This window comes from Musa acuminata, chromosome BXJ3-8 (genome assembly GCF_036884655.1).
Source record: "Musa acuminata AAA Group cultivar baxijiao chromosome BXJ3-8, Cavendish_Baxijiao_AAA, whole genome shotgun sequence".
NCBI classification, from domain to species: Eukaryota; Viridiplantae; Streptophyta; class Magnoliopsida; order Zingiberales; family Musaceae; genus Musa; species Musa acuminata.
This window is the reverse complement of record NC_088356.1, coordinates 8,275,521-8,300,616: the sequence shown is the minus strand read 5'-3', so window position 1 is coordinate 8,300,616 and position 25,096 is coordinate 8,275,521. Positions and strand designations below refer to the sequence as shown.

The 25,096-nt window shown below is 41.0% G+C and overlaps 4 protein-coding genes across 12 annotated transcripts; 2 read left to right on the top strand and 2 right to left on the bottom strand.

Moving 5' to 3' along the window:
- The first annotated feature begins 1,514 nt into the window (after positions 1-1,514).
- On the top strand, positions 1,515-9,782 carry LOC103993249 (uncharacterized). Of its 5 annotated transcripts, none has more exons than XM_065163774.1 (8): positions 1,515-2,192; positions 2,417-2,676; positions 5,141-5,394; positions 5,779-5,846; positions 6,825-8,499; positions 8,582-8,637; positions 8,718-8,910; positions 9,010-9,782. In XM_065163774.1, the coding sequence occupies exons 3-8, from the start codon at positions 5,244-5,246 to the stop codon at positions 9,591-9,593; spliced, it is 2,727 nt and encodes a 908-aa protein (XP_065019846.1). In that variant the 5' UTR covers positions 1,515-2,192; positions 2,417-2,676; positions 5,141-5,243; the 3' UTR covers positions 9,594-9,782. The 5 variants fall into 5 exon arrangements, with proteins under 5 accessions (XP_065019846.1, XP_065019845.1, XP_065019848.1 ...); XM_065163773.1 differs by having other exon boundaries at positions 1,515-2,256; XM_065163776.1 differs by having other exon boundaries at positions 1,516-2,256; positions 8,591-8,637.
- A 491-nt stretch (positions 9,783-10,273) lies between these two features.
- On the top strand, positions 10,274-12,467 carry LOC103993250 (subtilisin-like protease 4). The gene has a single exon (XM_009413241.3). It carries the CDS (start codon positions 10,384-10,386, stop codon positions 12,430-12,432), a length of 2,049 nt encoding a protein of 682 aa, XP_009411516.2. The 5' UTR covers positions 10,274-10,383; the 3' UTR covers positions 12,433-12,467.
- Positions 12,468-13,545: 1,078 nt separating this feature from the next.
- Positions 13,546-15,789, bottom strand: LOC103994245 (subtilisin-like protease 4). Its single transcript, XM_009414578.2, has one exon. It carries the CDS (start codon positions 15,787-15,789, stop codon positions 13,546-13,548), a length of 2,244 nt encoding a protein of 747 aa, XP_009412853.2.
- A 576-nt stretch (positions 15,790-16,365) lies between these two features.
- On the bottom strand, positions 16,366-24,724 carry LOC135583064 (uncharacterized). 5 transcript variants are annotated; one of them, XM_065163518.1, is made up of 9 exons: positions 24,541-24,724; positions 20,847-22,232; positions 20,566-20,684; positions 20,352-20,476; positions 19,391-19,490; positions 19,211-19,288; positions 17,601-17,684; positions 17,413-17,498; positions 16,366-17,195 (listed from the first exon to the last, which is right to left on the bottom strand). In XM_065163518.1, the coding sequence occupies exons 2-9, from the start codon at positions 22,069-22,071 to the stop codon at positions 16,997-16,999; spliced, it is 2,016 nt and encodes a 671-aa protein (XP_065019590.1). In that variant the 5' UTR covers positions 22,072-22,232; positions 24,541-24,724; the 3' UTR covers positions 16,366-16,996. The 5 variants fall into 5 exon arrangements, 4 of the variants coding, with proteins under 4 accessions (XP_065019590.1, XP_065019593.1, XP_065019592.1 ...); XM_065163521.1 differs by having other exon boundaries at positions 20,847-22,178; XM_065163520.1 differs by lacking the exon at positions 24,541-24,724 and adding an exon at positions 23,865-24,496 and having other exon boundaries at positions 20,847-23,785.
- Between the last annotated feature and the right edge of the window lie 372 nt (positions 24,725-25,096).

The window sequence follows — 25,096 nt, the reverse complement described above, 5'->3', positions numbered from 1 at the left end:
AATTCTTGTACATGGAAACGATGGGTCATCCATCTTAATGTAGCATAGCTGGCTATTATTACAAGGACAACCGAGTTTTTGGCTTGGTCCATCCACAACCTTTGGAGGTCACTTCCTAGGACAGGCAAACACTTGTACAGCTCATGCTGCTTCTTCCTCTTCCTGGCGGGGGTAATAGAACGCTTTACTGTCAGGCGGACTTTGAGTGCTAGAAAGATCACCCGCTTACCATGATCCACGCAATTACTTTGTGCACAAACGACCCTTCTTTTTATGGCTGGAGTCCCAGAAAAATGGATGATACAACTGTGATTTCTCATATGTCCATAGACGTAATGGTGGTAGGTTCAGTGAGGATTTGGTGTGGAAATTGATCGACTCCGCATGCAGACAAAGTTGGTAGGTTGGAAATGTGTGTTGTTGTTCATTAAGAGTCCTTTCTACAGCAAGGTGGGAGAGAGTTGGACAAGAGCAGCTAGGACTGAATGTGATGTTAGATAGTTCATGCGCACAAGAGGAGATATGAATGCGTTAAGGACTAAAACTTGCACTTTGGATCTTTGGTTACAGATGAAATTTTCAACTTCAGATAAATTTATTGAATTTCACAGTGTTAAAACAATACTGTGTCTCTTCCATCGCAGGGTTTTCTCAATAAGCGAACAAAATGGAGATATATCACCAGCAGATAGTCTGCATCCTGATACTGATTCCTGATTGTGAATTAACCTCCTAAATCCCATCCATGGCTGCGATTAACCACTTATTTGAATCCCAGCGGCCACCCCTCATTAGAATTGGGGTGGGTTGTCCTGCTGTTTAGGAGCATAGGGTATGAAAGCTTGTCTGATTCCCAACTGCATGACTCAGGAGAATGGGCCCATTGCATGCGTGGTCTGAGTGCCACATGCCAAGTGACATCATCATCACCATGATCAGCTCATGTTGGTCAGACTCTTCTGCAATAATCCAAATTATTCTATGAATAGAAAAGCTCGACGTTGTACTCTCGTGACATCCACCTAACTTTGCAAAAACTTCTAGGGAGAGAAGATAAAACTTGCATATGCCTTTTGTAAATAAGATCAGATATTCACCTGATTAATAGAGTTAAATCAGTTTAGGATTTGTCCCACATTCACATTATTATGGACTAAATGAGTCAAATCACATATGGGTAATGGCTCAAATTTAAATATCATACATGATATTCAATCGGAATATAGTAAATGAATCTGGTCTAATTGATTTCGGCTTCAATAAAAAATCTAATATAGTCTAAAAAATAACACCTTTGAAGGCACTAATCCAGCTTAATGGCTACTCCATTTGATTTATTTTCCATTCATTTTGTTTCATCTTCTTTTGTTTATTCTACATGTAGACATTATTTAATATGATCTTCGTTTGGATCCTCGGACCTACCTCTCTACCTCTCTTAGAAAAGGAAAGATTTAGATGCCATAATTAATTATGGAAGAGACAAACTAGCAATAAGCAATTAAAAAAAATATCAATGACATAATACTTTCTTTTACAAATTTTGATGATGGCTAAAATTTTCAAGTCCTAAGTAGTTAGTACTTCACCATCCTATCAAGAAAAATAGTCATGGAGCTATTTCAACAAAGAAGCAGTCCGTTTCAAGGTTGCTAACAATTTAATATCGATTCATACTATACCGCTAATTAGTAGTGGTATATTATAAACCAAACGAGGCTAGTTTGGGAAGATTCTGTTGAAACTTTCATTACGGGAACGGAGCAGCCACCAAAATCTATCATTTCCTCTGTCCTACTAGAAACTTCAACGTGTACGGAAACAGGGAAGAAAATAGAAGGAAATAAGAGAGAGAGAGTATATGTGTGTGTGTATGTATGTGCGCGCCTGGAACGACGGTGGCGATTCCTCGAACTTTTCCATAATCTGAATGATTCCCACGATGAACGATTTCAACCTTTTATTCATATTGATCTTCCCAACACGTCCCTTCTCCTCTCCTCTCCCGCGCTTCTTTAGCGGCGGCGGCGGCGTAGCGCCATGACGCACTACTTTCTGCAGGCCGGTGAAGCACCTTTTACGTTCTTGACCCATCCTTCGGCGTCTCGATCGTAGAAGAGTGGCGGAAGAGGTCTAACGATCCGAGTCTTCTGTCTGCTACAGTGCGGGAAGGACGCATACATTTGATCTTTGTTCGTGCATTCTCGCTTTGAGGAATTGTTCTTTGAGTTTTGCCTTCTTTCAAGTTATTTCTTGGTAAATATTGTTTGATTTTGACCGATCGGATGAGAAAAGAAACTACTTTGTTCCAAGCCTTTGGATTTGCTGTTCTCCATTTTATTCTGTATATTTGGTATAACATATGGTTGGCTTTTGTTCGAAGCTCTAACTTAGAATCCATATCAATTGGTTTCAGAGTCGAGACCCACGGGACGACCACATTGAGGTTATCATTTCTCGAGAGACCTTAATAAACAAGAGAAAAAAAAGAAGAAGTTTGGCTCAACGGGACTATATTTGGAGTTTGGCGTGGTGGTATGGAAAGTTCTCAGTTTTTCCTTCATGAGGATAACTAAATCAGTTCACCTTCGACAACTTGGGGACTTGCAGAGAGGGCGTGGCCCAGAAATCGGAAATTATGTGTTTTCCCCATTCATATTTGGCACTTAAATTGAGGTATTTATTCTTTTGCTTTTGATCATAGAAATGTTTTTTTATGAATTATTTTTGTGCAATCTGGAAATTAATCTCGACATGAAGGATCTTTAGTGGAATTAGCTTTTCATCAACTTTACCAAGTATTCTCGTTAATATAATTCAATGATAAAAAGGCATAGATGGTTTTGTGATTCGTATTACCAGTTTGTACTGGTATACCAACTAGCTGTCGATACGGTACGTATCGAACTATACCGATTTGTACCAAGCGTACCCACACATGGTACACTGGGGTGTTTTGATGTATCGATCGTACTGATCTTCTGTCGAACTAGTACATATCGCCCGTACCAAACAGTACGCTTCGGTACGTCAAACCTTGGATAGTCTATAGTTCCATTCCTAATAATAATGCAAATTACTGGTTTGTATATTTCTATTTTTCTTTCAAGAAAAACAGGGCAATTGTCCCGTAAATTTATTATGTAAGGAATACAAAAAGAAAAGATTGTAGACTAAGTAGAAGATGAGAGTGGAGAAAGCATGAAGGAAGAAAGCTACAGCTCAGTTAAATCTGATGTTCCTTCACTGTGATGTGAAGGAAATCTGTCATTTGTTTTTGCTGCTCTCAAAAGGTTATATTATAGCATTTGTAGGTGTTATTAAATTGACATGCTGTTGTATCAGTTTATAATTGCAACTCAAGATTTAATGTTCATCATTGAGCACTTGAAGTTATAAAATCTGACCATGAAAAACATGCCTATTTATGCTTTTGAATTCAGTTTATAAGTTTGCTTAATTCTTCAAGTGTCATTTTCTATAGTTTCTCATCATCAGGTTTTATTTTTCTTTTGTTTGACCCTGTAAAATTTATCTGAAAAAATGACTGTAGCTACAACTTATTAGATCAAGAATGATAAGAAGAAGGCAGAGGAGTGACAAAGATGAGTCAAAAGACCCATTGTTGTTATTGTTGCCGCCTTACATAATTGACTGTAACACACAAAAAAAGGCATGATCACTAGTTCCTGGTCCTGAAGGACTCTTAAAAAATTCAAAGTCTAAATTCATAACATAGAATTCCTTTGTGTGCTATAGGTCAATCTACTAAAGCCTCAAGAGGATTCCCGAAAGATGGTCATTTACTCTTAACTGGAACAAGTGAAATGTGGAAGAATTTTTTTTTACTGGGAAACATTTCAGTATTATATTTTAGTGGAAGCCAAAATCAAACTAAGAATCTGAACATGACAAATTCCAGCATGAGTGCACATGGTTTCAAGAAAAAGGCTTACTAGAAATTAAAGTGACAATATTAAGAAAATAAAAACTAACTGGAAAAGAAAGAATGGGCTTATTTGTCATGCTAAAATTTTATAAACTGCCGTGACATAAGCCAATGGTTGTATAGTCTTGCTAGCTATTAGAATATGCTTTTGTTGAGGAGTACCTATTTTGTTTACTTCGATGGGCCAACTTGGGGCACTAGATGGCTACTAAGTGTCGGCCTTCTAACTTTGCATTCGGTTGTTAACATGGAGGCCAACTATCTTGATGTGGATTTTCACTTTTGGGTCGATTACTGATTCATCTTAACATGATTTTATGACTGTTGATTTACTAGATAATAACATGCACTTTGAATCGTCTAGGGTATTCCATTAGATATGATCAAGACTTTCAAACATCAAGTATCAGTCAGTGTATGGTATTATTAAAATATCAAGTGCCTAAGAATAACCCTTGGAATTAACCATAGATTTAAATTTCTTAGCCACACGTGCCTCTTCCCACCAGCTCAGAAGTTTCCATAGAGATTATGTTCTACTTCATCTCACTTTATTCCCTCAGGTATTATCTACTTAGTACTTGATAATATTAGATAACACTGCCAATGCTGGTCCTAAGTCTGGCTGAAAAAGGTGGAGGGTTGCATTAGGTTACTAAAACCCAACATAAAACTATATCAGATTTCATAAACATGGATCTTAACTGATTAGTTGAGACTTATGGTTTTGTTATTGTTGTCGCACTTGATAATATTAGATAAAACATACATGCTAGACAAGTCATACTGAGAATGCTTTTGCACACATTGACTCAATTCTACCTTCCACATCCAATTCTTCCTTCAAACCAAGGCCCAGCTGAGAGGTGGCCAGAGAAAAGAGGACATGCAAACTTTCCAAAGAAATGTGAGAGAGAGGTGGTATGTGTTGATGAATGACTACCCTTTTCCCCTTAAAAGATGTGGCAAACATGAAAAGATGTCCTCAGATAAAAAAGAGGTGGTCTGTATTCAAGAGTTTCCAAGCCTTTCCTTTGTGGAGAGGTGGTATTCTGAAAAAACACATACAAATCAATAATGGTTCCAAGTGACTTGAAACACAATTAGCATGAAAATGTTTAAATTTATAACTGGCACAAATATATATAAATGGTTCTTTTATATTTACTTTATTGATTTCTTCCTTTGCAGGAGACATTCTCATTCTTAATAGTTTCTTTCATACTCCTATTTTGGTCAATTGGCTCCTCAAATTTGGAGGCTATCTTCTCTGAGCCAAATCAGGAGTTAGATTATGGCAAGAAGATCATATAGAAAACCAGCACAAACTCAAAGGGACAATGTTGGATGTATGTGGGGTTTGATTGGTTTGTTTGATTTCTGCCAGGGCCATTCAACTCAGAAGTTAATGTCGGATAAGAAGCTCAAAAGCACTAGAGTGGCTGGTAATATATTTTTTCTGTGAAATATTATTTTCTGAAGGGATTTTGAATCATGAACATTACTCGGTTGTGGATGCCTCGTTTAATCATGTATTTTGACTCATGAAACTTTTTGGTAGTAAGTCTTTTTTGTCATAGTTGCTCTGCAAAGCTCAAACTTGCAAATAATTTCTTTCCCTTTTTGCAGTAAGCAAGATTAGACTTGACATTTGATAAATTATTAACAGTCCAACAGGCTTTACAATTGCAACTTAACCTTTGTTTTTTATTCAATAATAATTATTAAGGTCTTCATTCATATGTTGCTCTTTGTATATGTCAATGAAGATATTGTTTAGTTTCTTGGTGGTGGTAATTTAGTTATAGCTGTTATATTGTCTTGTGCAGGTACTGGACCCTCGGGAGCTATACTTGATTTACTTGAAAGTTCTCTGAACAAACATGAAGGTGGTAGTGTAAGTTTAGTGAATATGTCATTCTACAGAAGTAGAAGACAGTACTTATCTATGAACTAAGCATACTTCAACATACAGATATAATTCTAGCAAGTTGAACAATATTATGATTTTAGTGAAGCAAAAATGTAGTTCAATGTATCGCTAAAAATAGTTCCATCTTAACCAAGATTTTGCACTAATATGCATGTGATACCCTTATACCCTTTCTATCTTGATGCTTTACCTGTTATACTTGGTTTTGAGAGAAATCATGGATGAGACTTCAAAGGTAGCAAAATCCATGTTTCAAGTAAATATTACAAATTTAGTTATTCTTCCAAATCTTCTTAGTTTTAACAGTTGATCATATATTGGTGCTTTCCATTAGTGAAAAGCAGGCATGTGCAGTATCTATTATCAATTCAAGAAGGAACTAAATAGATGATGATTTACTTATTCAAGATGCCTGTAAAGAGATGCATATAATTTCACAAACATATGCATTCAACTGTTTGTATCTTCAGAGGTATTATAATCTACAAATACCTTTAGTGATCCCAAAATGACATTCTGGTTGAAATCTAGATTTACAAATTCTGCAAAGGATGTATATTCAGTTTGTAAAGGTGACAAGGATATAGGAAAAATATCTTTAATATCCCCAAAGGCATAAGTTGGTTGACACAATTCTAGGAAAAGTAGAGAGAGCTAGACTAGAGAGGAAGTAAACAGAGGATCTCACTCTGAAGCTGTCATGCTTGTCTATTATATTCCTAAATATTTAGAACTTCTTCTGTTCATAGAATTTACAAAATATATTGAATAATTATCCACTAGTAGCTATTGCTCGAGTATAAACTGCCAAAAATATTTAAATGCAATTATCATAATAGCTTGGAAGAAATGAAATTTTGAGTCTGTTGGATGCCATGTTTCTTTTGGGATCATAAATTTTAAGCTTTAAGATAGAAATCCATGAAACCAATCTGTTTTCAGCTTGCTGATGAAATCAGAGAAGATCAGGCCAATTTGGATATCACCAGTGTGAAAACTCTTACGGAGGAAGCAATGTCTCAGCATCCACAAAAGAAGTTTTCAAATGATGAAGCTTCACGAGCAGCATCTAACATGAAAAATGATGTTTGTCCAAAAAAGAATTATAAACAAAGAAGTAAAAGCTTGAAGTTAATTTCAGATGCTTATGCAAACAATCTAGCTGCTTCTGCAAGCTTAAATGGTCGTCAGTCTAACAGTATGGATCTAACTGAAAGATCTTTCTGTAACTTTGACATGGCTGCACTTTTGACATGGTACTATGGTTATACATGCCAACAAATGAATGCTGATTCTAGTGATCAGTTTGACTTGTGGCATGCCTCAGGAAGTATTGGTCCAAAGATTCATAATCACCTTGATGACCTTGATGATCATCTTGATCAAAAGATCTCTTTCTTTCAGAAGACCCTAGCAGATGTTGCCCTGGCTATTAAAATTCAGAAGTCAATGGTTGAGAAGCAACTTCATGGACAATGGGCTGGCCATCTTAAGGAATTCATGGATGCATTAGATACTCTGAATTTAGATAAGGAGTTATCTCTGTCGTTTCTTCAAGATCCAGATTCTCTTTTGCTTGAACATATTCAAAATTTTCACAGTAATCAGGCAGGGAAACTATTTAGTTTGGGATCAGATAAATATTCAGAGGATATTCAATTGTTAGGGGAGGAGAACAATAGTTCAGGGATATCCAAGGAATCAGACACTAAGCAATTGTTTCACAAACAAAACAGATACAATTATTTCTGGAAAAAGGGAAAGTCAAGGGGGATAAAGTCATCAAAGGAAAGTTCAAATTCCAAGGCATTATTCAGAATAGTAGTTCTGAAGCCAAGCTCAGCAATAATTCAAAATTCTTCTGTCATAGTACCTCCAGGCTCTCCACCTCAATCTCATCATATGCTTAGGCAAGACAAAGATGGTGAAAGAATTCTATCTGAATTTTCCCTTAGAGAAGTAAAACGAAGGATCCAGCATATGATTGGCAAGAGTAGAAAAGAACAACATGTTATCTCCATGGATGGTATTCTACACAGAACTCCGGTTTGCTCGAATGACACAGGTGACTCATGTAAATTGATACATAATGAGAGTGTAGTAGCGAGCTCAGCAATCAGTTCTTGTAATGCCAAAAAGGTATCTGAATATTTGCCCCATGATGAGAGAAAAGATAAGAAAATCTATTCAGAAAGTGAAATTAAGATCAGCAGTCATATTTCCTCTTCGAAGCATCAATCTTTGATATGTGAGGAAGCCAAAAAGCATCTTGCTGAGATGCTAGACACTACAGTCGATAGTCTACCAGTGATCCAAGCCTCAGAATCTTTGGGGAGAGTACTCTCTCTTTCAAGATGCAATGACTTACGTCCTAGATCAAGTCCTCAAAGAGATAAGGAGCTTGTCATGTCACCTGAAGAAACCGCAGATACCTCACATGTGTTCAAGCAAGAAGGTGCTGCCAATAACTTAAGCCCCGAGAGACCAAACTTGGAGTTCTCATCTTGCTCCTTGAGCATTCCAGGTGATGAATCAAATTTGCTCATCCTAAAAACAGAAGTGGTTGATACCAATATTTCAGAGCCATCATGCCTTACAGAAGACCTGAACAACAAAGGTAGGTTGTGATATATTTGAATGAGATCCTCTTAGCTTCTTATGCATTTTACAAAGTCATGCCTTAAGTACAAATGAAGTAGTTGCTGCAGATAAAAGTGAAGAAGAAGAAGAAGAAGAAGAAGCAATACAAGGACTGGTGAGTTTATAGCGCAAGATATATAATTAGATTTGGTCTAAGTATATTGATACCTTAAAACTGCACTATCATTTTACCAGGGTTCATCCGAAGGAAATTTACTAGCATTGACAGAGTCCACTCTCCCACCAAGCTCCTTAACCAGAGAAAATTCAGTGGCTCCAGAAAGCACCAGCACCAATGAAAAACTAGAGCAACCAAGTCCAGTATCTGTTCTCGAAACACTCTTTTCAGAATATTCTACCACTGCTGAGTCTACTACAGTGGAGCACTGTATGATCTGGCAATATTAAGAAGCATTAAGATTTTTGTTGACACGGCTTTGGTCTGCCTTTTGGCACAAACTTATCTGAATTTGTTGCCCTTCTGCAGATGACATTGAAGCACAACATCGACAAGTTACTCATGAAGATTATGACAACTATTCAAGAATTATAGCATCACCAGATGTAAGCTACAGTTTAAGAGATCATCTTCATGACAAGCAAGCTAGGTTCGATTATGTTAAAGTAGTCTTGGAAGCCTCAGGCCTTGCTAATGAATTCTCAGAGAGATGGGATACGGCAGATCAGTTACTTGATCCATCTTTGTTTGATGAAATAGGGATCTTCTTTTGCTTCCTACAAGATGATCCTAAGCTTCTCTTTGATTGCATGAATGAAGTCCTTGTAGAGACACAGGAAAGGTTTTCGAAGCATACCCAATGGCTGTCTCTCATCCAACCAAATCTCCTGCCTACCCCTTCAAGGGCAAGCTTAATCCAAGAAGTTAGCAACTGTCTCGAGAGGCATCTTCATATACAGCTGCCAAACACATTAGATCAAGCAATAAGAAAGGAATTGGAAGACAGAGGTTGGATGGACCTTCGATTCGAATCCGAGAATATCGCAATTCTGATATGTGAATCCTTGTTAGATGATATAATGGAAGAAACTGTTCGCAACTTCGGGTTTTGAACTCCAAATTCTCTGGTATTCATCTTTCCATTGTTTGCATAATGACATGCAGTGTGATCTCTTAGGATTGGAGATTCAATTCATGGTCTCTGCTAACTCTATTTTTTTTCTTCATGTAGTTTCTGAGTTTGGATATGTGTAATATTGTACAGTATCTGTAGCAACTTCTTGTTCATCGAAATTGCCGGAAGATTAAGCTATCATCTATTTTGTAGTCTAACCTCATCTTTTGAACCCACAGCTTCCATGGAGCCGGCTGCGTTTTTGGTGCATTCGGTCTCCAGTCGTCGCAGTCATCATGCGATGGATGACCACGAAGAACAAAACACGAATCACTCCTTGAGATCCTCTCCGATCCTGAAGGAAGCAGACAAACCCGAGAAATGTATCCTGCGTTCTAAACTTTGTGATCTCCCCCATTCCATGGCGATGACAGAACCCGACAACTCCTGTCCTCGATCCGTATGCCCGTCGAAGCAAAACGCATAGCTTTCATCTGCTCGCCGGCCCTCCGCTGCTGTATATATATGCAGTCACCAGTTTCATGCAGACGACAGCAGAACCCCCATTCCCCCTTCTTTCATCAATGGAGGTGCTCAAACTCTTCTCCTTCCTCTGCCTTTTCTATGTCCTTTGCTCCAATCCATATCAGGTGACTTCCAGCATCAATTTGCAACGGAGGACTTACATAGTCCACGTGCAGCCGCCGGAGTCGGCCGCTCCCGGCACCTCGTCGGACAGGGTGGTTTGGTACAGGTCGTTCCTCGCGACAGTCACGTCGGAGCTGCAGATGATCCACGCCTATACCAACGTCGCCAGTGGCTTCGCTGCTCGGCTCACCGAGCAGGAACTGGCGGCCATGTCACTGATCCCCGGCTTCGTCCGTGCCTACCCTGACCGCATGTACCGCCTCCAGACCACCCACACGCCGGACTTCCTGGGGTTGCACATGCACCAGGGTTTGTGGAACCTGTCCAGCTACGGCAAGGGCGTCATCGTCGGCCTGCTCGACACCGGCGTCTTCCCTGACCACCCTTCCTTCAGTGGCTTAGGGATGCCACCGCCGCCCGCTAAATGGACTGGCCGCTGTGACTTCAACGCGTCGAGCTGCAACAACAAGCTCATCGGAGCAAGAACGTTCCTCGCCGGCGCGAAGGCCGCGAGGGGCGAAGCGTTTGCGTCGGATCCCCCAAACGACGACGTGGGTCACGGGACTCACACGTCCAGCACGGCCGCGGGAGCCGCCGTGCCGGGCGCCCAAGTGCTCGGAAACGCCAAGGGCGTCGCGGTTGGCATGGCGCCCCTTGCGCACCTCGCCATGTACAAAGTGTGCGCCGATTTCGGATGCTTCAGCAGTGATATATTGGCCGGGATGGACGCTGCGGTGTCCGACGGAGTCGACGTCCTCTCGCTCTCCCTCGGCGGAGCCTCGCTACCATTTTATGATGACTCGATCGCGTTGGGCGCCTACGCTGCGATAGAGAATGGGGTGTTCGTAAGCTGCGCGGCCGGCAATGGCGGGCCGGAATCGAGCACGCTGTCAAACGAGGCGCCGTGGATCCTCACAGTGGCCGCGAGCACCATGGACAGGAACATAAGGGTGACGGTGACGCTCGGCAATGGTCTCTCATTCGACGGCGAGTCCCTCTACCAGCCAAGCTCGTTCCCTCCCACTCTCTACCCTTTAGTGTACGCCGGAGCCAGCGGGAACCCGGACACTGTCTTCTGCGGCATTGGTTCGTTCGACGGCTTCGACGTCAAGGGCAAGATAGTGCTGTGCGAGCGCGGCGGAGGCATCGGAAGGATCGATAAGGGCACCGCCGTACAGAGTGCAGGCGGCATCGGCATGATCCTTATGAACCAGGCCGCGGACGGGTACAGTACGCTCGCCGACGCTCATGTCCTCCCTGCCTCGCACGTCAGCTTTGCTGCCGGCGAACAGATCAAAGCCTACATCAACTCCTTGGCCAGCCCAACGGCGGCGCTCCTGTTCAAGGGCACGATACTGGGCACGTCCCCTGCTCCGGCGATAACATCCTTCTCCTCGAGAGGCCCCAGTCAAGCTAGCCCTGGCATTCTGAAGCCAGACATCACCGGGCCCGGAGTTAATGTCTTGGCTGCATGGCCTTTCCCGGTCGGACCCTCCAATTACACCGGCGTCACCTTCGACATCATATCCGGCACTTCCATGGCCACCCCTCACCTAAGTGGGATCGCGGCTCTGATCAAGGGCGTACACCCGGACTGGTCGCCAGCCGCCATCAAATCCGCCATGATGACGACCGCCAGCGTGCAAGACCACAGCGGAAATCCGATCGTGAACGAACAACTCGTCCCTGCCGACCTCTTCGCAACCGGCGCCGGCCATGTCAACCCGGTGAAGGCCAGCAACCCCGGCCTGGTCTACGACTTAACCGCCGACGACTACATCGGTTATCTTTGCGGTCTGGGGTACACGAGCACTGAGGTCTCGGTGATCGCGCGGAAGCCGATCCTTTGCCCAACCGTCAGCAGCATCCCGGAGAAGGACTTGAACTACCCTTCGATCTCGGTTTCACTCGGCGGCAAGGTGACCTACACCGTGGTGAAACGGACGGTGAAGAACGTGGGCGAGGCGGCGGTCACCTACTGGGCCGAGGTTGGCGCGCCAAATGGGACGTACGTTCGCGTCTACCCGCGGGCGCTGAGCTTCACCTACGTGAACGAAGAGAAGCAGTTCTTTGTGGTGTTCAAGATGACGGGCGGTTGCGGTTGCGTAGGTGCGGCTCAGGGCTATCTGAAGTGGGTCTCCGTCAAGCACGAGGTACGGAGCCCGATCTCCATCACGTACACGAACTAGAAGAAGTGCGTCCTCTCCGCGATTTCTAATAATACAGTCGGGTGTGTTGCACCACTGTGACTGCTACTTTCTTTTTCTTTGATATCCGAAATGGTCACTCTATTGATGCATAATTAATATATCTCACAATTGAATGCAAAAGATTTTGTGACTTCAATAAAAGGAAGCTGATTGAAATTGCGAACAGCAATTTAGTTGGACCAATCCACAATTGAAATATTTCTAAAATGAATCATTACTATTGATTTCGAATGTGTATGAGATATTGTTACTACAGCAATATTGATGTTCTTTTCAGCCCAATATGAATTTAATCTATATGTGTATAATCATTTGAGGTAGAAGGTGTTCCTTCTAAGATAAAAATATTATACTCTCGAGGTGAAAATATTATACTTATAAAGTGTTATCTGCATAAATAATATGAAATATATAATTAGTCAGTTATCATCTGCTACGTAAGCACCACATAAGATCAACAAGAGGAAAACGCCCACATAGACATGAGTCCAAAGGGTAGCTCAAAACAGTTATAAATCACTTTTCCTACAAAATATTTCGTACAAGTCTATGAATGACTTGCGATGATTATAAACTATTTTTCTATACAAAATATTCATGAAAATATTTTTTTTCTCTAAGGTCATGTATAAAACACACTAGTAGTTGCAAATAAAAAGTGCTGAAATTAAGAACATAAATAAAAATAATAAAAATAATAATAATCTCATGATTAATTTAAGTGTTGGAGAGAAACTTGAGCGAGTTGATTTAGGTTTCTTTGAAAGCTCCGTGGCCTCCTCGTTGACACAATCACAAGCGAGTCGACGATGAAGGATTTCGTGCATGCCTTTTTCAGGAGTAGAGGTTTGATGTTGTAGGGAGAGATAGATAGGACCAAAGAAACAGTAGACATAACTCAAGTCAACGAGAGCCTCTTTGATGAGAGAATAGTGTGCAACATCAATCGAATGATACAATCCAATAAAACAGTTTCATTTATTAGCGGAAAGGTTCACAGGAGAAAAAATAAAATGCAATTAAAGTCCATCAAATCTACCCCCCAAAAAGAAAAAGGAATACGCTTCGTGCATGCATGCATGCATGCATGGATTACTCCAAGGCGATGGAGATTGGGCTCCTAACCACATGCTCCCTCGACACCCACCTCAGTCGCCCCTCGACTGCGCCCGACGCACCTCCGTTCCTCCTGAAGCTTATGCTGAAGCTCTGCTTCTGGTTCACCTCCTTGAAGTAGAGCTTCGGTGGCTGCACCCTCGCGGTCACTCCCTTCGCCACGTCCACCCGTACCGAATACTCCGTCATCGGATTCCCGACGTTGGTCACGGTCCGCGTGTAGCTGATCCACTTGGAGCTGTTCGCCGGCAAAGTGACGGTGATGGAAGGATAGTTCAGCTCTCCCTCTGTGATGCTCTTCACAGACGAGCAATTCACCTTCTTGCGGGCTATAGCGCTAACGGACTCGTCCTTGATGCCCATGCCACAGAGATAAGGAATGTAGTCGCCGGGTGCGAGGTCGTAGACGAGACCTGGGTCGATGGCCCTCTGCGGATCGACGTGGCCAGCGCCTACCGCGAACAGGTCGGCCGGGACGTGCCTCTCGTCGAAGATCGGTTGCTGTCTGTTGTCCTTCGGGCGAGCGGTCGTCATGATGGCCGACTTGATCGCGGCCGGCGACCAGTCGGGGTGTGCTTTCTTGATCAGCGCGGAGATGCCGGAGAGGTGCGGGCAGGACATGGAGGTGCCGGAGATCATGTTGAACTTCTGGGTGTTCCACGCGGCGAGGACGTTGACGCCCGGCCCGAGGATGTCTGGCTTCAGAATCCCCGGCGTGATCTGGCTGGGCCCGCGGGAGGAGAACGAGGCCAGGGCGGGCGAGTTGGGTACACGCGTAGCGGTGCCTTTGAAGATGATGGCGGCGGTCGGGGCGGAGGTGGAGTTGATGTACACCTTGATCTTAGCCGCCGCAGAGTAGGGAAGATGCGATGCCGGGAGCACATGGAGGTCGGCGTTGGTGCTATACGAGTTCAGCGCATCGTTCACAAGGATCATGCCGGCGCCGCCGGCTTTCTTGACGACTTGTCCCTTCTCGACTCTCGCATTGGTGCCGCGGTCGCACAGCACTATCTTTCCGCGGACGTCGACGGAATCCAGTGTGCCATTCATGCAGAGAGCGGTGTCACTATTGCCGGTGATCAGACCAGGGTAAACCAGAGGTAGCAATTTGGACTTGTAGTTCGATGGCTGGTACATCGACTCGCCGTCGAACTCTTGTCCGTCGCCGAGCTTTACGGTGGTTCGGAAGGTCCGGTCCAAGGTGCTCGCGCCAACCGTGAGTAACCACGGCGCGTCGTTGGACACGGTGTAATGATCCGGACCGGAGTTGCCGGCCGAGCAGCTGACGAAGACTCCTTTGCTGATGGCGTTGAAGCCACCCAGCGCGATGGCGTCGACGAAGAAAGGAACAGGATCGCCACCGAGGGAGAGGGAGAGCACGTCGACGCCGTCGCCGACCGCGGCATCCATGCCGGCTAATATGTCGTAGCTCGCACACGACTCGAGGCACACCTTGTAAATGGCGAGGTGCGCGCGCGGCGCCATCCCGGACGCCAAGCCCCGGGCCAGCCCGTAGACGTTGGCGCGCTTCACGAACGCCCCGGCGGCGGTGCTCGCCGTGTGCGTGCCGTGCCCGTCAGCGTCGACCACACTCACATTCGACCGGCGCTTGCGACCATCGTAGTTGACGAACGACCTCGCACCGATGAGCTTGTTGTTGCAAAACGACGCATTCAGGTCACAGCGGCCCTTCCACTTGGCCGGCGGCGGCGGCATGCCGTAGTCGTCGAACGAAGGGTGTCCGGGTGTTATGCCAGTGTCGAGGACGCCGATGATGACTCCTTCGCCCATGTTAGACGATCTCCACACGCCATGTTTTCGGCGTCTCAGCCCCAGGAAGGTGGGGCTGCGGGTGGTGTGGAGGCGGTAAACACGGCTCGGATAGGCCTGCAAGAACCAATCCAGCTTCGACATGGCTTCCACCTCCATCTCGGTGAGAAAGGCAGAGAAGCCGGTCATGACGTTGTGGTAGGAGTGGACGAGGCGCGAGGCTGCGACATCTTCTTCGGACTCGACTCCCAACGTCGAAGCCGCGCTCTGCAGAAGGGAGGAGTACCAGTCCGACCACTGTGCAGCGTCGGAGAAGGTCACGCCCTCCGGGTGCTTGACGTGAACAATATAGACTTTGAGCTCGTCGGAGCCATCGGCAAACGGGGGGGAGAGGAGGGAGGCGGCACAGAGGCAGAGGAGGAGGGAGAGGAAAGGCGTAGCGAGAGCCATTGCATGGGACGAGGCCGCCTCATAATGTGTGGGAGGACTTTATAGAGAGCCTTTGGGGGGAGATGGAGGTTCCGAGAAGAAGGTATCTTTTGGCGTGTAATAACTTCCTTGTAAGGATCAATGATATATTTGGGAGCGGTAATTAGGGTTGACGATTCATGATCTTGACAAAAGAGGCTGTGCTTATATGGTAGATCACTGTGTGGTCAACCCACAAGGAAGCCATTAAGATTCTGCATTTTATTCTATGGGGACAATTTATCCAGGAAATTTTAGATACTCCAACAGTCGAGTTTCCATTTCTGGGAGATACTATGAATGCCTCTCACACCAAATGTTTATACTTTTTTTTCCAAAAGAACAAAAAGATATATTACAAAAAGCGACGTATAAGATATAAAATTCAATAGGACTAATATCTCTAATCATATTCAAATAAAAATATGCAAGACTATATCTAAGAATCATAATAAGTCATAATATCACAACAATAAATCAATCAAGATTGATTGGCACAGAAGGAATTGCACAAAACAAGGATTTAAGAACCTCAATGATGCATTTCCAGTAATTAGAGAAGAGTAGCTACTGGTTTAAATCACACAACTGCAGCATATATGGTCAGCTGAGATGTAAATTTGCATTAATGGGTGTCAAATCCTCCGTTCTGAGGATTGCACATTCAGAGACTGATGTGAAGATAAACCTATATGGGCATAAAACAGAATCATGCATGATAAATATCAAAATGCTACCAGAACAAACTTGTGAATGATGAATGATGACCAACAACAGTAAACAATGCTGCTAAAGTTGTAGTTGCATCCCATGCCATGGACAGATTGAATTCCATGACACACCACTGAAGTTGGCAACAAGAAGATATTAGTCGAGGGAGGAAAGGAAAGAAAAGAACTCATCTTTGCTGGGGCATGGCAAACTGGCATTTGGTGAAAAGAGTAGTGAAAGGAGTAAAAAAGGATTTCTAAGATCTTCAGAAACTAAACACAAGGAAGCAAGGTCCAAGAACATGTTCAATGCCACTTTTATCGAATTCCAATGCACGTGCGATTAAGACAACCAGATTTCAAAAATACGGCTCGGTGGCTTTGTGTTCTAAAGAAGCACCACTGTCTTGCCCATTAGTGATCGATCAGGGTTCCCTCTGACTAGTTGCCCACAAAACAAGTCCACCATTAGTTAGTTTCTAATTAGCCAAAGAATTCTGGTTTAAGACTTCAGTCTGTTCACTTCTCAACTTTAAGTAGTCAGCATTTTGTTGGTTATGAATGACCTGAACATGTGATTGCGGAACTTGCAAAGCAAAGACTACTTTAAGAAACTCATATGATGCAAAAAAAAGGGCTCCTTGAGAGATATACATAGCTAACCTTGGAGTCACACCCCTGAAACAAGTGAGAAAAAAAGACTAATCAGATCAATAGAATGCAAAATTGTATGTCGATCAAACAGATCTTGACCATAATGCAGCACATCTTGCGGCAGCCACAAATTCAAAGCCAAAGGGTTTAAATGTGAAGATGACTTCCAATAAATTATCATGAAAAGTTCTTGTGGGGTAAGCAAGTACAAAACCAGGGAAATTAACACATTACAATATACCTGTAAAGCCCTTGAAAACCTTCTTGCCTAGCTATTTCTTGCAATGCATGAAGAACCCCACTGTATTTCCCAATAGTCCCAGGAGCCTGGATGAAAATAAGGCACAAGTGTAATAATCGGTCTTGCAACTTTATCCAAATTCAGTATACAGATGAAAAATGGCAACACCAATATAATAAATGACTCACTTGTGTCTGCAACTTTGTCTTTACCACGTCAAAGGGTGTTGTGAAAAGAGCAGCAGTCGATCCAGCAATACCCCCACACAATAGCTGTAAAGATGATCATTTTGCCAAACTAGTCAGACTTCTCAAAACATTTATCAAGAAGATATTTGAATACATGTTATAAACTCATCATGAAAATGTGTTACTTAAATTGATAAAGTTGTGGAATCGACACACAGTGTGTAAAAGGAATAGATGGACAGTAGGGCCTCTGTCTTTGTTTGTTTAGATCTCATATATAGTCCTTGTAGTGCAGATGATTTAAGAACGGATCGTATTCATGGCACCCTTTCCTAACTAGGACCTGAGCTGTTGAAGAAAAAAAATTTGTATATAATGGCAAGTAAAGAATATGAGGATCAACCTTATTGGAAAAGACCTAAAATAATTATAAAATGCCACAACAACCAGAGCCAATGCAACCTCACACTCACATATCAGCTATAGAAGATACATCTGTTAGAGAAATCTTGACCCGCTGGTAAGTGGGGCCACCCTGAACAACATCACCAACTCACTGCAACCTGACCAAATCTTTATCCATTGATAGCCCTATAGTCCCATGAGCTGAGCTAGCGAGTGAATTCTTAGCGTCTCTAGAGCTTGATCCAATCTTGAGCACACAAAAACCAATTGAAAAGCTGAACAAATAGAGTACTTACGGCATCATCTTGACATGATTTGGTTTGAGCAATGGATCCTGATGTGATTAAACTTTGTAATGAAATTTGAGTGTGAACATCATAATGAGTTGCTTTTTCATTTGTTTTCTCTGATGAGAATTGTAAACTAAATCAATTTCAAAAAAAGGATAGTAGATCAAATCAAAACCAAGTCACAAAGCGGCAAAAATGTCAGCCCTAGAACATTTTCATCTCCTTGTTTTCATTCCATTGTGAAATAACTCATTTTAAAGGAAATCAAACTGACAAAAAAATATATTATGGTCCAAAGAATCCTGATTATAGAAATCAATGTTACAAAATGTCATTTCAAAGGCCCTAATTTCCATCCTATCTCCAGAAAGATAAAGAACAATCATATAATGAAATTCTACCAAAACCTAATTTAGAAGTTTCTTGGTTTTAGTGATGTGATTCACATATTGGAAGCACATGATGCAGATAACGTCCATTTGAAACATGGTTAGATCAATTTCAAATGAGTTTAATTTTATTTCAAGACTTACCTGATGGTTCAATTTGCTTTATGCATTTTCAAACAGAGTGCAGCAAGCAATAACTTCTGTCTCCTTCCTATGCATTTCTTAGTAGGACATTTCAACAAGATGTTGGTTTTTTAATAGAAAAGCAAACATATTCTTTTCATAGTTATTTTATCATATCATCCATCGTTCTCTTTAATTAATGCAATCTTGTTATTAATACAAAAGTATTGTGTGCAGAACTTGAGCATTTCTGGAAGAATTTCCAATTTTTATGCCACTAATATTTTATTAATAACTTCTCTTTGAAAAAGAAACGACTAGCAAATGCTCTGATTTTTAATTCCACAAAGTAATTTCATAAAAGAATGTATAAAGCTAAAAGAAGGAAAGAGACCCGACTAACCGTTTGCAATGTGCTAAGACCTGAATTAGTCTTTGCCGACACCAAACAGAGAAGCTTCAAATTTTCATAGGTGTAAAACTGCAAGTTCAAAGCCCGAACTTGTTACAAAAGTGAAGAATAAATGTAAAAGAATTTAAAATTGCTAGGTGAATAGGAAGGGTAATTGAATGAGGAACTTACCTTGATAATGGAGTGTGGAATGTTCCTACAAAGAACTGCCTTCCACCCAGTATATAGTGAAGGCAATCCACCCTTTTCAAAGCATCCAATGAAGGCATTCCTACAAAAACAATATCTAGTTAAAGTCTGATAAAGAGGAAACATAAGAATTATGAAAGCCTGAGATACATAAGACTCTTTTGCTGAGGAATAGAACTTCTGAAACTAACATTTTAATTACATAATGAATGAGAAATAACTGCAACAACCAATAATCAGAAACATTATGATGATTATTTGCTGTAGAGAAATCAAGTTTTCTCTTCTGTCACGATACCCATGGAATAATTATTTACCTTTGTTATCCCCTATCAACCCAAAAAGTTTGACAACAAATTAAGTTTCAGGTGCTTTCATATGTGTTCTTTGAGTTCCAACCATAAAAGAATGTGAAGTAACAAAGTAAGAAGAATCCAAGAATCAAAAGTGATGGGTCATGATTAAATAGTTAACAAGGGAAACAATGACCTTTTTGCAGCTTTGCACAACTACAGTATGTCATGTATTTCACATCGTACAAGAAATATAAACTTACGATATGATAGCATAGGCTTGGCTACAACAGATCTAAATTCTGTCAGATCAGCACAATCAATCCAACATCTAGCATCCAATATTGTTTGAAATTCAAATTTTTAGCTTGAACCAATAACAACTGACTTTTAACTGAAAAAAGGGCTTGGAAACGTATGTGTATCTCTAGTGGGACATTCTTCACGAATATCAAATCAACTGACATCACTCTACCAGTTTCTTAGAAGAATTTATCAAGATCATTTTACGTATCTAGACTCATATGCATAAGAATTGAAAAAAATGTAGTTATCTCTTTATTTTGCCGATTTTGGCTAATTGGACCTGGTTTCAAAACACCAAATATATTGAGAAACTCCATACTAAAGAATATGATTAAACAGGTTACCAGCAGTCCTGATACTGTGAACCCACTTGCATCTGTTGCTTTATACGTTCACTGGGAGTAAAGATGAGAGAAGTAGCTATGCTTGAGCAACCACCTGCAAAGCAGTGAGCAACAGAATGGTACTCCTGTCCATGGATAAAGAGTATTAATAACAAAAAGCCATTATATACAAAAATATTTTAGTATGAAACAGTCACAACAACAGAAAAATCACCTTTGGCAGAACTGGTAGTAGGGCCCCCTTAACTGATTCATATGTGAAGGTATAAATGGCAGAAATAAGCGCTGAGGAAGCAATATTGGTAGTTATCCCACAGTAGAGCCCTGCTATGCCTGCAAAGTGGATTTACATGCAATTTCAGGAAGATTCTTTTGATATTCTTCAAAACTCATAAAACATAAAAAATGCAGAGAGGATACATCAGATGTTGATATCAGATATTCGAAGCCCAATTGGCAGTGACTAAACTAGTAAAATCTATCTATAAACATTACCTTTTTCTGATATGAGTGTTCTGAGAGTGCAATAAACTGACTTTTGACCTATGCCATCAGCCTGAATTATAGTCTTAATTGTATCAATAGGATGCAGACAAAGGCTAACAATTGTTCCAGCCAATGCTCCTGCTATTGCATGTCTATTCTTGGTTAGTTCTTTTTCGAGTTTATCATGTATCGTGAATATTGGTAAACGTTTATGTTCAAGAATGGGCTCCTGAGCTAAGCTTTTACCACACTCATGAATATCACAATCCTTGAAGGCAGAAAGTTCCCGTGAAACCTCAGAAACTGAAGAGGACATGACCTCAATAGCTTTCTGATGGCGTCCATAAGTGTAACCAGTCAAAGTTAAGAAATCAAAGTTGTTGCCGAAATGAAGACTAGATCTGTGATTTCTACAAAATCCAACAACTATTCCTTTCCAGATCATCATTGGTCGAAGTGAATATGTTGAATAAAATGAACCTGAAATTTGCAGATCGTTTCCTACTAAGTTCGTTGATTTATCACAAGAAGCATCATAGAGTTCAGCAGCAGCAGAATTCCCTTTGGCCCGAGTAGCAGATATTTCAAATGGACTTTGCTTGTCTGTTCCAATAGATCTGTCATCCTTCAGGTCTTCCAAACTAGTTTTATCAATGCTTTCACATTGGCTGGCTTGAACAGTTGGAGTTGTACTCCATGTGACCTTATCGTTTCCTATATGTGAATGGGAACCAATTAACCAGACACGTTTCCAGATGAAAGAATTGGCTACATATCTGTTGCAAGCGGCAATCAATAACTGTTTCTTAATGCATTTTACTTCCTCAAAGTATGATTTTACTGCAGATGTCAAAGAGCTTTTAGGCTCTAGTCCATTGCAAGCACTTCCATTTCTGGTGGATGTTGGTTTTTGTTTTCTTTGCCTGCCAGAATAGCATATGGTGTTATACTCTTTCTGCAAATGGTCAAGATATTTCAAGCTTTCATCACTGTGGAAAACTGCTGGATCTCCAGCATAATCCCAGATCCTAGCAACTGCAGATACAAACTTTGCTGTACTTGCTCCTTGGATGGGAGATTTGGTTTCAGATAGTGCACTGCCCTTTGCATGAGTTCTGAGGGCATATTTCTGGGAAACAATTGTATTTGGTTCATAACATTGCACATCCAGAGGAATCCATAAATATTTGATAGAAAACTTATCATGTTTTGAAGATCCATGACAAGAAGCCATTCCTAAGATTTTAAGTAGAATCCATTCTGATAGCTAGCTGGTGGCAGAATCATACTAAATTTGACTACATATAGGTCCAACAAAGCGGAGAAACACTGGTGCTATAACTGTCAGCGAAATGCATTATATTAATGTAAACAATAGAGCCTGCACCAGTTGTTCTGCATATGCCAACACTATAAAGATGTATAAGATATTCAAACATTTCCAAAAAAATGTAGTTTTTTAGCACATACCAAACTCCCAGGAGCTACCTAAACTACCGTAAAGGTGAGCAAGGTAAGTTAGAAGGATGAAACAAGATGGAAATTTTCTTAAAAACTATTCAAACACATAAGAGTTGATCTCTTATCTAGAGTTTAGAATCTTCCAAAAGCCTCAATAAAAGGTTAATCGGCAAGGAAAGTTAAGCATGCATAATTTCTATTAGACAACAATAAGAACTCCGGAATGTTGAAAATCATCATGGATGATACAACTGTCAGCAAAAAGCATTATATTAACGTAAACAATAGAGCCTGCACCAGTTGTTCTGCATATGCCAACACTACAACGATGTATAAGATATTCAAACATTTCCAAAAAAATGTAGCTTTTTAGCACATACCAAACTCCCAGGAGCTACCTAAACTACTGTAAAGGTGAGCAAGGTACGTTAGAAGGATGAAACAAGATGGAAATTTTCTTAAAAACTATTCAAACACATAAGAGTTTAGAATCTTCCAAAAGCCTCAATAAAAGGTTAATCAGCAAGGAAAGTTTAGCATGCATAATTTCTATTAGGCAACAAATACGAACTCCAGAATTTTGAAAATCATCATGGATGATATTTCCATCCAAATCATATTCGATAGAAATGGTATTGTCGTTGCATCCACATACAACAATGTTAGAAGTAGCAAACATTGCTTGGAAGGCATTTAGCAGGGGCCAATAACCTCATAGAAGAATGAGTATCTTATTGGTAACTATATTAAAAAAAAACAGATGCCATCACTAGAAATCCATTTGATTCTGTTTCATAAAATGATTAAAGAATGAAGAAGCTTAGAATCTTTGTTCTGCTTTGAATGGTATGATGCCATGAGTCAAGGTCAAGAAAATGGGTTATCCATACATATCTGACCTGTACTTCAGCTCGCCATGCTTGTCTACTAGCAAAAAGTAGAGTGAAATAATACCATAAGTATCCTAGTGAGGAGCCTTAACTAGATGATCATAGAATCACTTGTTATGATCCAAGTTCATTCAATATTTCTCACATTTCCAAGGTAGAACTAAACCAAAGTGTTGCAATCTCCCTCACTTAAGGGCTTAAAGTCATTGGCCCAAAATCAAGCCCTGGCATGATACATATGAGGCTTATCCCAGTGGTGGAGCCATGTCACCAAGATGTGTCATTTGGCTCATCCGTGTATTGTTATTTTCTACTTGAGTCCCTTAGCAGACACAATAGTTGGTCGGCTTTGGTACTATTTTATAGTATGATCCAACCGGATGGGACAAGTAATCCACTAACTTGTGAGTCTAAACAAATAAACCCAAAATACTTAAGCCCAACTTTTTGGTAGTGTACTGACCTACTCTCATTCCCGATGTGGGACGAGACCAGGTGTATATCATTGACTGATTGTAGAATCACTAGTGTCAGATAGAAACCAAAGTTATCTTCTTCCTTGTTAACCTTTCCCTTCTAGTTAATCAGCTTCAAAAACTGCCACAAGGACAAACAAATTAAACTGCAACATGAAGCCAAATAGCAAGCATGAATTTCAGAACATTCAGAAGCTAACCTAAAGCCTGCATCTTTCTGAAAATCAGAAAATCGTCCAGGAACGCAGGCCGGAGACACTGTTCAACTTCGAAATAAAAAATTCAAAATAATGAACTTGATTCTGCTGCACATTAATAGCCCACTTGCAAGCTTGAAAAAGCTTCAACAAATGCGCAACAAGAAAAGGCTCCATATGTTAACCAAAACTGTTGACACTATACCAAGCAATGCAGGTTTCTCTCTCAGTCCTTTCATCAGACAGATGTAGAGCACAATAACTTACAACATCCCCAGGAAATAACTCAAACAAACGGAATCAAGAGTCAAGCAATACAAATTAGACAAGTTCTTGCCTAATCAACACCTTTTCCAGGAGAACAAAAACCCAAGACTTGCATTAAGTCGGGGACTAGAAGAGCATATCGGAGGCCCTCTTTGGAGGAGGCTCTCTGAAGTCAATCGACTAGTAACATGTAGTCGCATTTAGAATAGATTCTCGCAAGCTAACTAGCAAGCATCACAAAAAAAAACAAGCGAGGATGGATTCAATCGGAGTTCCTCGGCAAAAGAAAAAGACGAGATCTTGACAGCATTGTTACGTGCGAATCTCAACAAAAAATAAAGCTCTTCGAAAGACTTCAAAAAATTTGTCTTTTGGGTCAAAGCGTTTCTCGAGCTCGGGAAAATGAACTCACCAGCAGATGGGGCGAAGGCGGGATTCCGATGTCATGTTCACCGTACTACCTGGTGAAACATGAATACATTGTTCGCCGGGCACCGCCGGACACCAAATATTTCGCCTCTTTACTAATAGATGGGAAGTGGGAGATTAAGCCCGCCAATCGCATTGGAAGAGCAGAAACCTTTTGACTCTAATTGTCAGTGATCCAACATCTCATCTGAGACAAATATAATAATTTAATCGTTCGGACTTTGTACAAGAATAAATATTTTCTCAAAAAAAAAACGATCATTATTTTTGATAATATAAATTATAAATATATAATAATAATAATAATAATAATAATAATAAAATTATAAAATTTAATTATTTAAAATCGATCATATAAATCTTTTATACTTTATAAAAGATCATATATTTAATTAAATTTAAAATATTTAAATCTTTATTTATAATTTTTATTATTTTTTTAATCTTTTACCAACTTTTCATACCATCAACATTAACCACTTTTTTAAACACATACTCATATCATCTTAAATAATTTTCTTCCATCTTATTTTCTATTG